The sequence below is a fragment of the Carassius auratus genome, chromosome 15 (assembly GCF_003368295.1).
Source record: "Carassius auratus strain Wakin chromosome 15, ASM336829v1, whole genome shotgun sequence".
Classification (NCBI taxonomy): domain Eukaryota; kingdom Metazoa; phylum Chordata; class Actinopteri; order Cypriniformes; family Cyprinidae; genus Carassius; species Carassius auratus.
This window is the reverse complement of record NC_039257.1, coordinates 18,718,761-18,736,270: the sequence shown is the minus strand read 5'-3', so window position 1 is coordinate 18,736,270 and position 17,510 is coordinate 18,718,761. Positions and strand designations below refer to the sequence as shown.

Here is a 17,510-nt window from a genome sequence, read left to right as displayed (position 1 = left end):
AAAGGAATGCCACACAAAACAAACATCAAATAATTAAGTGTAGTTCACCAACTAAAAAAAAAAAAAAAAAAAAAAAAAAAAAAACTATAAATCAAATCAAAAGGCAATCATCATGTTGTAAGTACCTCACTAAACACACAGTGTACATGAGATTAACTCTCTGAGCACACAATACATGCTGCAGATGTGTAGAGAAACCGATTTATCTGTAAAGGAATGGTTTTCTTCCAGAATGAAAACTGTCATCATGTACTCACCCTCCACTTGATCCAGACCTGCATCAGTTTCTTTCTTCTGTTGAACACAAAACAAGATCTGTTAGTTTATGAACAGTTGATGGGCACCGTTAACTTCTATAGTACGAAGAAAAAAAAAAAATACTATGGAAGTCAATGATGCCCATTAACTGTTCAGATACTAACAGATCTTGTTTTGTGTTCAACAGAAGAAAGAAACTGATGCAGGTCTGGATCAAGTGGAGGGTGAGTACATGATGACAGTTTTCATTCTGGAAGTTAAATTCTCTTTAAGGGACAGGTCATCCAAAAATCAATGAGAAATTGACACAATTTTGTAATTTTTGACAAACTAACATTCAACCTCGATTTCTACAAGGAGATATTCGTATGAACTGCTGCCATAACAGTATTGCACTATGGGAAATAAAAACAACAGCCAAAGTGCTAATGTTAATTGAATGGCATCAAGAACACACAAAATGTACTGTAACATCACTTGCTTTGGGTTTTCCTTTTTAAGCTAATTCCTCGATTTCTTACAAAATCCCTTATGTTCTGTGCACTGCGTCTCACCAAAACAGGATCCTCAGCAGATTTACACTGCTGGCATTCAGTCAGTGTGGCCAGTTTTCCTTTAGCTATGTGGCCCTTAAAATGTTTCATTACAGCTGTAACTTCAGCGTTTGACCAGGACACCTTCTGCCCTCTCCGTGGGTTTTCAGTTTCTGCCTCACTCTCACTCTCTGTACAGAAGAATACATACTTTAATGAGTTCTAACTCTACGAGAGCTCATGTGCTTTGCAACATTGATGGTGCCATTGCAATTTAAACCTCTGGTACCTTCAGGAAGTTCAGTGGTGCTCTCAATGGGCATCTTCTGAACACCTGCAGACAATCAGTCATTAAAAAAATAAATAAATTAAAAATAAATAATATATATATATTTTAGTAATATCCTGTTATAAATGCTGGACTAATATAATACAAGGTAACACTTTATAATAGGGAACACTATTAACTACAACTTTTCCCTCAAATTCCTAATTTTCTGCTTATAAAAGTAAATAAGATAGTTGTTACATTAAGGTATTGGGTAGGATTAGGGATGTAGAATAAGGTCATGTAAAATAAGCTATTAATAAGTGCTTACTACTACTACTACTACCACCACCACCACTACTACTACTACTACGCACACTAATAAGAAACTACAGCGGTGTGAAAAAGTGTTGGTTCCTTATTTTTTTGCATGTTTATCACACTTTAATGTTTCGGATCATCGAACAAATGTAAATATAAGTCAAAGAAAACCAATGAACACAACATGCAGTTTTTAAATGAAGGTTTTTATTATTAAGGGAAAACAAAAACCAAAACTACATTACCCTGTGTGAAAAATGTTTGCCCCTACACCTAATAATCGGTTTGGCTACCCTAAGCAGCAACAACTGCAATCAAGTGTTTGCGATAACTTCCAATTAAATGTAAAGTCTGTTACAGCGCTGTGGATGAATTTTGGTCCACTCATCTAAGCAGAATTGTAATTCAGCCACATTGGAGGGTTTTCAAGCATGGACAACTTTTTAAAGTCACTCAATAGGATTCAGGTCAGGACTTTGACCAGGCCACTCTTACATTTTGTTTTTCTTCAGCCATTCAGAGGTGGACTTGCTGGTGTGTTTTGGATCATTATCCTGCTGCAGAACCCAAGTTTGCTTGAGCTTGAGGTCACAACAGATGGCCAGATATTCTCCTTCAGGATTTTTTGGTAAACAGCAGATTTCTCCATTTATCACAGTAAGTTTTCCAGGTCCAGAAGCAGACCATGACACTACGACCACCATATACAGCAGCTAGAGTCCTTACGAGGTCAAGAAAATATGATCATATTACCCCAATTTTACAGTCTCTGCACTGGCTACCTATTAAGTTCCGTATCGGTTACAAATTATCATTACTTACCTATAAGGCCCTAAATGGTTTAGCTCCAGCGTACCTAACTAGCCTTCTACAACGTTACAACCCATCACGCACCCTAAGGTCACAAAACGCTGGACTTTTGGTAGTTCCTAGAATAGCAAAGTCCACTAAAGGAGGTAGAGCTTTCTCACATTTGGCTCCCAAACTCTGGAATAGCCTTCCTGATAATGTCCGGGGTTCAGACACACTCTCTATGTTTAAATCTAGATTAAAAACATATTTTTCAATGAGCAATAATGCATCTCATAATTTGTGACTGCAGTTGTATCTGATCAAATTTAGCTTGGGTTAAACTAATTAATTGTACTTGGTTGGAACAGCAGCTATGCTAATGATGTCTCTATTTGTTTCTCTGTTTCTGATGGGATTGACATCCTGTGGAAACTAGGATTTACACAAGCTCCAGTCTGGATCCAGAACACCTGAGAAGAGATGATGCCAACCCCTCAGAGGAACTCAGATGATGTTAACACTGAAACAACATACAGAACTAACAAATATTGCTGCTTACTATGCAAACACATTATAATTGCTGTTAATAGTTTTCATCGTCTGGTTGATTATGTCTGATTCCTGTCATATGCACATAAACTGACAGTCACCACTTATAAGCTACTACTAAATAGTGTAGAAACTTAATTTTATGTGAAGTTGCTTTGCAATGATTTGTATCGTAAAAAAACACTAATCAAATAAACTTTTTACTTTTTTTTAGTTTGTGAAAAATGGCTCTCACTGTGGTTCATTGGAGTCCCAAAACTGTATAACCTTTTCCAGATTGATAGATCTCAATTACTTTCTTTATCATTTGTGTCTGCATATTTTTGAATGTCGACATGATGTCTAGTTTTTTGAGGATCTTTTGGTCTACTTCACTTTTTATCAGACAGGTCCTATTAAAGAGATTTCTTAACTGTGAAGAGGTGTGGCTGGAGAAACTGAACTCAGGTGTGATAAACCAGTTTCAAAGGTGGGGGGGGGGGCACTTCTGAACAAAGGGCAATGTAGTTTTGGATTTTGTTTTCCCTTAATAATAAAAACCTTCATTTAAAAACTGCATGTGTTTACTTTTAAATTTGTTACCTTTGACTAATATTTAAATTTGTTTGATAATCTGAAACATTAGTGTGACAAACATGCAAAAAAATAAGAAATCAGGAAGGGGGCCAACACTTTCAAACCACTGTAGTTTAGAGACCCTAAAATAAAGTGTTACCCAATATAATTTTTGACTTTGATGATTTAAAAATAAAAAAAACTTAGCTGACACATACCAGCATTACTGGAGTTTCCCACAGCTCCAGCAAGAGCCTCATCATCAGATTCACTTTCTTCAGGATCACTGTCATCAGAATCCGTCATGTTGATCTCATCTTCAATGAAAAATAAAACTCAGAACATGAAAAACATCTGCATTCAGAAGTGAAATAACACAATCACACACCATTTATAAACCATTCCTAATGACAAAGAACACAAGACATATTTCAGAGATTACTTTTCTTAAACCTCCCTGTGAGTTTAAAAGACCCGCTGTGCTAAACATGCTAGGATGGACGTACCTTCAATCTCAATGTCATCAAGGGATTTGCCTTAAAGATTAGGAAGGCAGCCCTTTTCCATGGCTAACAGTAGCTTTGATATTTTAGCAAGCTGAGTAGTGGCTTCTGGCAGTCTGTAATAATCACGGTGGACACGGATGTCATGCCCTAAGAAATCAGCAACCTGATCTAACTCGTTGTTTTTCAGGTTTAGGATTTGAGAGAGCGTAGCCACGTGCTTGCGAAGATGAGTGGATCTGAGAAATTCTGGATTTTGAGCTCCACATTCCCCTGCATATACCCTCAGAGAGTCCTGGCCTCTGTAGTAACTCTGGCAGTTTGGCCGAGCAAACAAGAAAGTATTAGTGTCTAGCACTCCACATGTACCTCTCCTGCTGACCAGTAGCATCAGGGCATCGACCATATCAGGAGAGAGAAGAACCGCAACCTTTCTTCCCCTCTTCCCCCTGATCTCAACTCGACTGAAATGGCTGCAGAGTTTCTGCTCAAACTTGCTCAGGCCCATCGCTACATCTTCATGGAGAGAAGTGCCGTCCCTTTCATTGAAAGCCTTCAGCGGCATTTTAGAGACCTCTCCTGCACGTCTGCGGTTGAAAACAATGATTCTGGTGAGTGTTGCTTTGGCCAGTTCTGCATAGCTTTGAGGAGATGCAGTCTCTTGTAGTTTCTGAAAAGCAGTATCTGCAGTCTTCTCAAGGAGCTGATGAAGAGACTGGACATCCTGGGTGAAGGGAAGTGTTGATGGCTTGTTAAATTTGGCCTCATTCAGTGTCACCAAAGCAGTGTGTGAGATCATCTCAGACCACTTTGAGGAGTAGAGCTTTTTGAAGGTCTCTGTTGATGAGATCAATTCCTTGTCTTCAGACATCAGTGCTCGGCACTGAATGATTTCGCAAATCTTATTCAACGAATGCCCCAGTTTCAGGGCAAGGCTTGGGCTTTGGTAGCAGTGGCTCTCATCATCATAGCCAGACACCATTTGAACCGCTCGAATAAGTCTATGAAAATTGGCAGGTTTCAGAGCTTCTTCAAGACTGTACACAGAAAACTGTCTACGCAAAGTCAGCAACAATCTTCCAACTTCACGGAGTTTTTGTCGAATATACTCAAATTTGGTAGGGTCATGACCATGTTTGTTAAAAAACGACTGTGCAAGCTGAAGAATACTCAGGTCATTTTTGACCACAGCGGAAATGTCATCCTGCTTCATCACACCTAAGAGTTTCCAAACTCCTTGTGATATGTGCTGACTGAATGAAGACTCTGCCATAGATGCCAGGCCCAAGACTCTCCTCCTCCCTTGCTCTTCACTGTCAGCTGCTGGTTTTGAGGGACATCTTTTTAAATGACGCCACAGATCTCTCCGTACAAACAACCCTTTGCAGTACATGCAATGCAAAAACTGCTTTGAATCACACTTTCTTTTTGGTGCTCGTTTTATTTTAAGAGCCCCCTCTCCAGACTGTAAAACGTCAGTGTTATGCTGAAAGTTGCCCTTGTTCCTGAGCTTTTGCAGCATTGCTTTACGTTCTTTTGAGTGAACTGGGAGTGACAAAGCCTGAACAACTTCAACTTCAGCCATATGAGTTTTCAAATGGCGCGCTAACTTGGACTGAGGTTTGCCACAGATGTAACAATAATTCTTCCTATTTGCTGAACAGGAGATTTTTGGTGACTGCACACAATGATCACCTCCAGCCATGCTGCGTTCCCTCTCTTCTCTCAATGTTACTGTGCTTTTTGAATTCAAAAGCTTACTATTTTGTGATTGAGGTGATGACATTAGCACATCTGTTGACCTGCATACCACTGAGCCTTGCTTTCTGGGAAAGTCTGATTCACTGTCTGTCTCAAAATCAGTGAACTGCTCCTCATGACACATTAAATCAGACTCATCATACACACTTGCTGCTTCCATGACCTTCAGGACTCCTTTTCCTTTGCCCTTAGACACATTCAGGGTAGTTACATCTGATCTCAGATGTTCACTAAACTTAGATGACGCAGCTTCCTGTATATCTAAGAGTTTAGCTTGGTCGTAACGTGCTGGTCTTGTTGTCAACTCATCTGAACTGTCTGACTGATGGTCTGACTCTGACTGAGGTATGTAATCCTCATCTGACAGCTCATCTTCCTCTGAACTTACTTCCTATTGTCAAAATATTTATGATTAATTTACAGCACCGATAACTCAAAAATATGGAACAAATGTATCAAATCAAATATTTTCTTACACACGATGACCGTCTTCCATCCCATTCATGAAGCTTCAGATAGCAGGACTTATGCCAAAAACTGGAGCACACTATAAAAGAAATGTCACATGTCAGGACACGTTCAACCGCTAACACGAGATTCTATGCCTAAACGTAGAATAAGGTGAAAACAATGTAACACTCCTATTATTATTAATGGTATTACATATCTGTGCATTAGCAATGGTCTGAAATCTCCTTCTCTCCTACTGCCAAACTCAACAGTTATACCATTTTGAACTGACTTCATAACGTTGATTAGTGATACTAAAATGATAAAAATAGAAGTGTCATGATGTATAGAGTACAAATCACCATACTAACATTTACATCTCAGGCCAATCCACTTGAGAGCTGCAACAGGTCCCACACATTCAGCACATTTATCCATGCTTGATATTGCTGAAGTGACCACAACATGTCTGCAGACCTGTGAAGAAAAAAACATCAGTGAGTGTTAAATTAAAGCAACAAAGAAAGATTCTAAAACATACATGTGATACTACATTACGAGCTGCATTGTCTTTCAATAATAATTGAATGTATTTTTAATGACAGGGAAGTTGTGGTCATTTAGTTAATAAGATCACTTACAATCATTAAAAACATTTACGTTACAGACCTTAAAAGGTTCTGGTCAATATATTACTACAAATCTACATTTAGAGCGGTCCTGGAGGGCCGGTGTAAACTCTGCAGGACACTGACCCTCCAGGACCGAGTCTGGACACCCCTGATTCAGACATCGACTAATATTACTGAAAGTGAAAACAGGTCACTAAATACATGCATTTAGTAACAGCAAAGTGTACAGTTCATGCAGACATGGACTTCAGAGCAATCACTGTTGCACTGAAATAACAGTTCATCCGAAACATGTGAATACCTCCTTAACTCCTTCAACTGGGGCACAAAAGCTCTGCTCCTCATTCAACACATGCTCTTTGACAGGTGACATCTGAAAACAATGAAAAAAAGCAAGACTTATGTAGAGATGATTTCTTGCAACATCAATCTAACATTTCATAAAATATGCAATGCACATTTAATTACCTTCTCAACACAGTCCTGATCATCCAATAGTAACTGGTCCTTCTTCAGAGTCACCTGAAATTAAGGAAACAGAAATAAAAAATAAATAAACATTCTACTGCAGACAAAGGATTCAGGGACTGTACAAATTGATAATGAATTACCTTTTCCAGTCCTTCAGAGGCTGCACAGATACTGGAGTCCAACTCTGACTGATCACTGACAACTTTCAGCTGAAAACATGAAATCAAAAAATTTAATTAAAATAAAATAATTATGTTATAAATGAGTTACCAAAGCAAAATAAATAAATACAGTTGTGTTCAAAATTATTCAACCACCTAGAGACTGCAGTACTTTACAAATACAAGCTTTTCTGAAGATCCAGGATATAATAAAACTTGGATCTATAACAGTTCACTTGAATATTCAAAGTGATATTGTCAATATATAATGTAATATATTTGAGTTATAAGATTTTTTTAATAATACTGCTATGTCATAGTTATTCAACCCCTATTCAACATTGCTGTTTTAAAATCACTTATTTGCATGGTGGGGAATGTAACAGTCTCAAAACACAATTAAGCTTTTAGAAACTCTATTAAAAACAGAATTAGCTTGAGCCATTACACATACAGTTAGCCCATGCATGTGTTGAAGTTAAGTAGCTAAAATATCAAAAGAGATCTCACAAAAGCTAAAGAGAAGAAATATTGTATTACTTTAGAAAGGCTAAGGCTATATGAAGATTTCCAAGACATTGAAAGTTCCTAGAGACACAGCTCTCAGCCTTATTTCTTAGCTTAAAGTGTGTTTTACCAGAAAACCTTTGAGGTTGTGGAAGAAAAAGCACAATATCATAAAATGTTTAATCAGAGCAACTGAGAAAAATCTGCAATGTTAAGCCAAAGACTTGCAAGATGACCCAATGAATGGAGGAAACCCATTTCAAAGCAGTGTGTAAGAAGAACACTAGACAAGTATGGCCTTCATGTTGAGACATCTTGTAGAATACCACTCTTGATCAAGAAGAACAAAAGGCAGACTTGAAATAACTAAAGTTCATTTGTGTAGACTTGTGGAGCTCTGGAGGAATGTTATATGGAGTGATGTGAACAAACTGGAACTTTTTGGACCCATGGATCAGTGATATGTCTGCTGCAAAACAGGCAAAACTCATAAGCAGAAGAACACCATCTCCATCCTCAAACTTGGAGGTGGATCAGTCCTGTTATGGGGTTTCTTTACTGTAGAAGGAAGTGGAAATCATGACTGTATGAAGGACATCATGGATTCTTTGAAGTATCAGGCCATTTTGACAAGAATTGTGATGCCTTTGGTGCAAAGACTGAAGCTGATGATCAATGGACTTCCCTGCAGGACAGTCATCCCAGAGTACACATCCAAATCTACTACTGCTTGGTTCAGGGATCAGTCACAGAGTGTTCTTGAGTGACCTGTTCAGTCTCCAGGCTTAATTCTCATTGTGAATATCTGGTTGAATTTGAAGAAAGCAGTGGCAATGTGAAAACCCAAGATTATCAGTGATCTGAAAGCTTTTTCAGGTGTGGAATGGGCCAAAACTGTAGTAGAGAGGTGACAGAAACTTCTAAACACTTACAGACAGCGTTTATTGGTGATTTTAAAGAATAAAAGATTCTGCACAAAGGGGGTTGAATAATTTTGAACATGAATGTTTAGAGCCAATTCGAATTTTATCATGATTCATCAATGTTCCATTCTCAGAATCACTCAAAAGTGTATTAACAAACTTTCTCTAATACTTTACTGATGCCTTCGTTAAATTGATTTCATAAAATGTTATCCTCCACAGCAAATTGTCTTGCAAGTCAAGGGTGTTGAATAATTTTGAACACAACTGTAAATAAATCAGGTATGATGCCACAAAAAATAAAATAAAATAATAAATTAAAACGATAAAATAACAATAAAATAAAATCACTCAATCAATTGCAGTACCTTCTCTACGTCTGTGTCTTCTGACTCGGACAGTGTGTTGACTTCAAGAGTGGACGGTTCAACCACACTAAGAGTCTAGAAAAGAACATCAAATTAGTCATCTGTGACAATAAATGAGCACATAAAATACTGATATAAAACAAATTTTATAATCTTGCTTATATTTTATCAATGTGATTTAAAAGTAAGATTACAATATTTCAGATCAATATTTCAATTTTCAAGTGTTACCCAAGTTAATGTTCATGATTTTGTATGCATTACCTTACATGCATATATATATATATATATATATATATATATATATATATATATATATATATATATATATATATATATATATATTCCAGTATTTCAGGTGGTGTGTGTGTGTGTTTACACCTGTGTTACAAGGACCCTGTTTTATGAGGACCGTCATAAGAACATAGTCTTGACATAGTCTTGATGTCACATTGTGTGTGTGTGTTTAGACCCGTGTTATGAGGACCCCGTTTTATGAGGACCATCATAAGAACATGGTCTTGATGTTTGACCGAAGAATCTCAGTGTGTCTTTTGTTTGACGAAAGTCTGGTATTTGAAGACCCTAGTTATCACCATGACATTGGGCTGCGTGGATGTGAAATATTAGGCTAAATATGGATCATTCACATCCCATTGTGGCCATATGATATTGAAAATGTCTAATTGTTATATTTAGATTAAGTATCTTGAAATAGGAGTTGGTAAAAAGTCAGTTTTATTTAATCACCACATATTTTGAAATGATAACTGAGTAGAATCAGTGTCTAAAGAACCTAAAGAACTCTGAACAAGGCACAGCAGCTATAAAGGTATCCAAGAAGTTCTTGAAATAATTGTGTTTGTCCTTAAAAGAATGGAACAGATTACATTCTCTCTTAGAAAAAAGTCTTGACTTGACTGGGACTCTTCAGTAAAGTCAAGACCAAGTTCTTATGATGGTCCTCATAAAACAGGGTCCTCGTAACACAGGTGTAAACACACACACACAATGTGACATCAAGACCATGTTAAGACTATGTTCTTATGATGGTCCTCATAAAACAGGGTCCTCGTAACACAGGTGTAAACACACACACACACAACCACAAGACTATGTTCTTATGATGGTGCTCATAAAACAGGGTCTTCGTAACACAGGTGTAAACACACACACACACAACCACAAGACTATGTTCTTATGATGGTGCTCATAAAACAGGGTCTTCGTAACACAGGTGTAAACACACACACACAATGTGACATCAAGACCATGTTAAGACTATGTTCTTATGATGGTCCTCATGAAACAGGTGTAAACATACACACATCCTGACATACTGGAATGTACATGCATGTAATGTAAAAAATAAAAAGTTACTAACATTAACTTAGGTAACAACTGATGTTTAATACCTTTACTTTACTATAATCCAATAAGTCAGAATGGACAGTATAGAGGTGTCAGTACCGTGCATCTCCATGGCCACTCAGAATCACCATAATCATATGTGATCTCTTCACCAGGACAGATGCTCCTTGTGGCAAATAAACATAAGTGAGGTTTTCCATCCACACGAATCGTCTTCATCCTGCTGTTTGGGTTAATATGGTCATCGTTTACAAGCCGCCCAAGAGAACCGTCATCTCGGGCTGCATCGACACTAAACAAGAGACAGACAATATCAGCACTGAAACCTTAGGACCAGCAGATGTAATATTCTGTGATCACCAATCATTTAACACTCATCACCAAGCTTTGAAAACACATGACTGATAATTATAGCAAAATATGACCTCTAATCATTGACATTTCCACGGACACATTTTGAATCATGTAAATTAATTACCAGTTAACATGTAGATCAAACACGTGTACATACCAGAGGAGTTTTCCATTGTAGCGAAACTCAAACATGAAAACTTTAAGTGCATCGTGATATATTCTTTGCCTCCGCTCACATTCTTCTTTGCTGATGAGGTCTCCTCTGTATTCCAGCAGGAAATCTCCTTTCTCAAAGTCAGTACAGCTGAACACACCCCTCCCTAAACAACAACAGAGAGGTGAAACCATCACGAGAACCACACGTCATCAACCGGAGACAGATTTAGTACACGAGTCACTTTAAATGCATAGAAAGAAAATTCTGTCATCATTTACAAACCATCAAATGGTTAGTAATGTCTTATTTTGCCCAACAAAAGATATACAGGACTGAGACAACCTAATGGTGACTATATGATGACAAAATCTTCACTTTTGGGTGAACTATACCTTTAACTTGGCTCAATCAATTAATTTACCTCACCTTTAAGATGACTGATGAACCTGCCCTCGAGTCCATTCTTGTCTTTCTGTTGAAGTGAAAACTGTATGGCCTCCTCCACGGGCTTCAGCTTTCTCCTTCGCCTCACACCTTCAGCCATCCTCTGTGTCTGCTTTAATAACAATAAGAACTGTTGGACAGAATATATGTTGAATATGATGTATTCTGAGCATATGCTGAATATACTATTTTGACTGGTTATCTTTGTAAAAGTGCTTTGACACAATATGCATTCTACAAAGCACACTACAAATAAAGGTGACTTTAACTATTATATACAGTACATATTGGGAAGTGAAAAGAGCACATCTCTGAGTTTATTAATTAAAACAAGCTGAACAGTAATAATAGTAAACAGAACTGCCCCTCCCCTTCAGACTGTAACCATGACAACAGATTATTATGATGGCTAGACTGTTCTATTACTTTTACAGTTATACTGTGAACGAAAAGAATGTAAAATGACAAGCACTGCTGAGTGTCGTCTGATGTTACTCTTTATAGACGAGACTTACAGTAATCACGCTAGCGCCATTAGCATCATGCGCTAGCTGCTTTCTAAAGAGCACTGAAGACACTCACGAACAAGCCAAACTGAGCCACAAGCTCTCAGAGAAACGGTTTAACAGCAGTATTACTAACCTTTCATATAATAGTTGTTTCCAACAGCTTCACACCACAGATGTCTTCGCTTCAGGTGCACAGATTGTATCCGGTCCAAACAGGAAGTTACAAACAGTCACACTTGCCTCGCTGATTAAAGCACATGTACACGGGATTTATAATTATAATAATAATAATTATTATATATTTAAATAACCATCTATGAAACGCTACATTAATAGCGTTACATTAATTTACAGATATTAAACCGAATAATTACAGCTTTGATGTCACATTCATACTTTATATGATGATATTTAAGGAACATGTTTAATTGCACGATCAGTATGCATTTATATAATTACATACAATCGATAAATTATTACAAAAAATGTTTAAATAATTACCAAACTGCATTAACTTACTTGTACGGCGCTATTAGCGGCAGAATGTAGCCCCGCCCACCGCCGCCATTTTGTTTTCCCGCCTTCCGATGCCGATCTAGCCAATCAGCGGCCTCTTCTTCTTCTTCTTCTTCTTTTTTAAATTGGCGGTTGGCAAACAACTTTTAAGTGTGCATTACCGCCACCTTCTGAAATGGAGTGTGGATCATAATAGCCTTCACTCACTACTCTTTAAATAAAGAAATACATAAATACATAAAAATATAAATCCAAAAAAATAAAAAATAAAATATATAAATATATAATATCTAATAAAAATATTAATTTTAATAGCTTTATATTAATTTTAATTTTAATATTTTAAGACAACTAAATTCATATCTTCCTAATGAGCCCTGTTTTATTCAAATAATCAAATATTGCACTATACCCCACATGCCCTGAATTCAGTTGTAAAATTTCATTCATTTCAAATCTAATTTTTTCTTTACTTAACCTTTCTTTCAGCCTCAACCTTTCCTCCTTATACCTATCACAATTAATAATTACATGTTCTATGGTTTCACTAATATTACAGACCTCACACATCCCACTTTCATGTTTCCCTATTATTTTAAGCGTACTATTTAAACCAGTATGTCCAAATCTCATTCTCGATATAATGTCCTCTTCTTTTTTATTCCTATTATTTTCTCTCATTCCTCCTACCTTCTTCTGGATATTGTAGTACATTCTCGCTTTTGTTTCCATATTCCACTTTTCCTGCCACTTCTTCCTCATTTCTTCTTTGATTATACTTTTAACCTCCGCCTTACTATAATTTATTACCATATCTATCTCTGTTTTTTTGGTTGCATTTTTTGCATATTTGTCTGCCAACTCATTTCCGTCTACCCCTATATGAGCTGGAATCCATATGAATTTTACTATTACTCCTACTCTTTTAATTCTGTAAACAGTTTGGGCTATTTCCAACATAATGTCCTGCCTCACGTCCGATTGCATGTTCTTGAAACTATTTAATGCACTGCTTGAATCTGATCCAATCAACACTTTCCTTGCTTTACTATTTTCTACCCACTCAAGTGCTAAGAGAATGGCCAACATTTCTCCTGTAAACACTGACAATTTATCATTTATTCTCTTGTTTAACATAACATTTAATTCTGGTATAATAAACGCAGCTCCTACTCGATTATCATCTGTTTTTGATGCATCTGTATATATCTTAATAAACATAGAATACTTCTCCCCTAGGTATCTACTAACTTGACTCCTGTCAATACTACTCTGTTTTTTAAACTCTAAAAGGTGCATATCTACCTCTAATTCCCCTAATAGCCAAGGAGGAACATTGGATAAAGGCACAATGGGGCTTATCGTCATATCTCCTATCCCTATCTCATTGACTGCATCACCTATTACCCAACCAAAGCTCTCACTCAATCGTCTTTCTTTTTCTTGACAAGGTTGTAACACCTTCTGAGTCGGATGACTTTCTTTATGCCCTTTTAGATTTGCCCAATACGTTAATGCTATCTGATTTCTTCTAATATCCAAAGGCATCTCATTCATCTCTACTTGTAATGCTGCTACTGGAGTTGTTTTAAAAGCACCACAACAGAGTCTCAACGCCTGACTTTGAATCACATCCAACCTTTTTAATAATGTTCTTGATGCAGACTGGTAAATTGTACATCCATAATCAATAACTGACCTAATTAAACCAATATATACTGCTTTCAATGAAGTCCTACTTGCTCCCCACTCTCTACCTCTCAGACATCTTACTACATTTAGTATTCTTTTACATTTTTTAACAACATTCTCAATATGTATTTTCCATTTTAGCGTTTTGTCAAACCATATCCCGAGATATTTAAAACATTCCACTTTCTCTAGATTTTTGTCATAAAGTTTAAGTTGAATCTGTTCTTGATTTTTCCTTTGTGAAAAACATACTACTTTGGTCTTTGCTACAGAAAACCTAAAACCCCATTCCCTTCCCCAACACTCTACTCTTCCAATTGCCTCTTGCATCTTCCTCACTATATATTCTACATTTCTTCCCTTTTTCCACATAACTCCGTCATCTGCAAATAAAGAAACACTTATAGATCTATCCATTCTACTGAACACTTCATTTATCATAATTGAGAACAAAACTGGACTAACTATACTCCCTTGAGGAGTTCCATTTTCCACTAAATACTTTGTACTCAATTCTTTCCCTATTCTTACTGCGATCCACCTATCCGTTAAAAAGTTTTTGATCCAACTATACATTCTCCCTCTTATCCCCAACTGAAAAATCTTAATCATTAATCCTTGTTTCCACAACATATCGTATGCCTTTTCTACATCAAAAAATACAGATACTATACTTTCTTTATTAATTTGGGCTTTTCTAATTTCACTCTCTAAACATATAGCTGGATCTATTGTGCTTCGTCCCTTTCTAAATCCACTCTGGTAATCCTTTATTAGTTCCTTTGTCTCCAAATAATACTTTAATCTTTCATTTATCATTTTTTCCATAATTTTCCCCACCTGTGATGTCAGAGCAATCGGTCTATAACTATCTGCCAAACTCGGATCCTTACCTGGTTTACATATGGGGACAATAACTGATTCTTTCCACTGTTTTGGCAAACAACCCACTTCCCAAACCTTATTATACAACTTTAGTAACATTTCTTTACTTTCATAACTTAACTTTTTAATCATACAATAACTTATTTGGTCATTCCCTGGCGTTGTATTTCCCAACTTTTTTAAGACATTATTCAATTCACCCATTGTAAACATCACATTTATGGTACTTTCATTGTCCCCATCATCCTGTCTTACTTTGACACTATCTCTTATTGTATTCTCCCTCTGTATCTTTTCCTCATTACTCAAATTACCATTACTATGTATTTTAACAAATGTCCTCGCAAGTAACTCTGCTTTACCTTTGCTCTCTACTATTATTTCCTCTCCTTCTTTCATTATAGGATAACCATACTCTCTTTTATTTCCTGACATTCTCTTAATCATACCCCATACCCTATCTAATGGAGTGCTTCTTCCTAGAGATTCACAATACTTCCCCCAGAAGTTTTTCTTAACTCTCTTTATTGTCTTCCTTACTACAGCCTGTTTCCTCTTATATTCAATTAAATTCTGAAAGTTATGTGTTCTTTTCAGGATTTTAAATGTCTTATTTCTTTCTTTAATTACCTTTGTGCATTCTTCCGTCCACCACGGAACTATTTTCTTTCTTTTACTTCCTCCTCTTTTTGGTATCGACTCTTTTGCTGCAACTAAAATACTACTACTTATTTCTTCATTCAAATCTTCAATTCCTTGATTAATACTAACCTCCTTTAATTTTCCTTCGGACAATATTCTAAACTTGTTCCAATCCGCTTCTTCAAATTTCCACCTGCTTACTCTCTCTTCCATTTGCATTTCCTTTTCTATTCCAATTTCTGTAAATATAGGGTAATGATCACTCCCTATAGTGCTTTCCTTATTTACTTCCCAACTACTTAACCCTACCAAAGTCTGGGACACCAACATAAGATCTATTGCAGTTTCTGTACCCTTATTTAAATGTATCCTTGTACCAGATCCATCATTTAGACATACTAATTCCTTTTCATCCATTATCTCTTCTAAAATTTCTCCATTCAAATCTTCTTTTTCACCCCATACCTTACTATGCGAGTTAAAATCCCCACACCAAATAATTTTCCCTCTCCACTCCTCCAGTATTAATTCTAGTTGAACTCTCTCTAGTTTTTTACATGGGTTATAGAAGTTAATCACTTTAATTTTTTCTTCCTTGTTCCATATTTCTATAACTATTACCTCTAATTCTTGTATTGTTTTTAACCTCCTATATACTATACCCTCTTTAATGAATATTGCACACCCTCCCCCAATTCCATTTCTTCTATCTTCACGTATGGTATTATAACCTTTAATAATGAAATCCAGATTAGGTTTAAGCCATGTTTCCTGAATGCATATGATTTCCGGTTTCTTCCTTAATTTATCAATATATCCCTTAAACTCATATCCATTTGCTAACAAACTTCTTGCATTCCATTGGACTACCAACATTAAGTTATGCTTTGAGAAGCTGTATCTGCGTTCCCTTCTCCCTGGTTAAGGTCAGCGTGTATCTTTTCCCATGACAAATCTTTCATGTTAAGGAACTTAGCTGCTGCCTTGACTATGATTTTAATTTTCTCTGTTTTTGTTTTTACTTGTTCTGAGCAATTTATGACATATGCTAAGAACAGCACTATCCTATCCATTACTATTCCTGTGTTTTCCTGCCCTGACCTCGTTCCTTCTTTAGTCATATCAATTTCTTCTATTCCTCTTTCCTTATTACATATTTTCACAGCTTCTGCATATGTTATTTTCTGATTTGATTTTACTTTTTGAACCTCTACTGCCTTTTTCCGGACTTCACATCCCCCGTACGCTGCAGTATGGTTTCCTCCACAGTTACAACACTTTATAGTAACATTACTCCCACATTCTCCATATGCATGATCTCCTCCACATCTTCCACATCTCTGCTTCCCTTTACATACATGTGCAGTATGTCCATACCGCTGACATTTGTAACATCTTAAAGGAGGAGGTATATATTCTCTAACGTTAAAGCTCATATATCCTACCATCACTTTCATAGGAAGCACCTCATCTTTAAACTGTAGCAGTACAGATTCACTATCAGTTTTTTCTCCATTTCTGAAAGCCTGCATTCGAGTGATTTCTGTGATCATTCCTCCTTTAATAACTTTTCTTAGTTCTTCCAGATTCTCTTCTATGGGGATTCCTGTTATCACTCCCTTAGTTCCTCTTTTCTCACCAATTATTCTTTTCTCCACTATTTCTTTTTTACATAGTGTTTGCAATTTCATAGTTTTATTTTTCTGTTCAGCATTTTTGCATTTCACCAATAGACTCCCATCACGTAACACCTTCGCCATTTCTATTTCCCCAATCGCTTTCTTCAATCCAGTTGTCAGAGTGATTGGGCTAACTGATGAAATTTCATTCCCCACTTTAAATTTAAGAATGATCTTAAATTCATCCATCATAATCTTTTTCCTCCCCT

The 17,510-nt window shown here is 36.5% G+C and overlaps 1 protein-coding gene across 4 annotated transcripts; it reads right to left on the bottom strand.

The window, feature by feature from the left end:
* Positions 1 to 461: 461 nt before the first annotated feature.
* Positions 462 to 12,110, bottom strand: LOC113115305 (uncharacterized). Of its 4 annotated transcripts, XR_003293867.1 has the most exons (13): positions 12,021 to 12,109; positions 11,361 to 11,490; positions 10,935 to 11,097; positions 10,523 to 10,715; positions 9,053 to 9,127; positions 7,234 to 7,302; positions 7,091 to 7,144; positions 6,924 to 6,995; positions 6,362 to 6,467; positions 6,017 to 6,087; positions 3,495 to 3,593; positions 1,081 to 1,125; positions 462 to 982 (listed from the first exon to the last, which is right to left on the bottom strand). XR_003293867.1 is itself a non-coding variant. In XM_026282784.1 (11 exons), exons 2-11 carry the CDS (start codon positions 11,476 to 11,478, stop codon positions 3,814 to 3,816), a joined length of 3,039 nt encoding a protein of 1,012 aa, XP_026138569.1. In that variant the 5' UTR covers positions 11,479 to 11,508; positions 12,021 to 12,086; the 3' UTR covers positions 3,677 to 3,813. The 4 variants fall into 4 exon arrangements, 3 of the variants coding, with proteins under 3 accessions (XP_026138569.1, XP_026138571.1, XP_026138568.1); XM_026282784.1 differs by lacking the exons at positions 462 to 982; positions 1,081 to 1,125; positions 3,495 to 3,593 and adding an exon at positions 3,677 to 5,931 and having other exon boundaries at positions 11,361 to 11,508; positions 12,021 to 12,086; XM_026282786.1 differs by lacking the exons at positions 462 to 982; positions 1,081 to 1,125; positions 3,495 to 3,593 and adding an exon at positions 3,677 to 5,931 and having other exon boundaries at positions 11,361 to 11,487; positions 12,021 to 12,086.
* Positions 12,111 to 17,510: the final 5,400 nt, after the last annotated feature.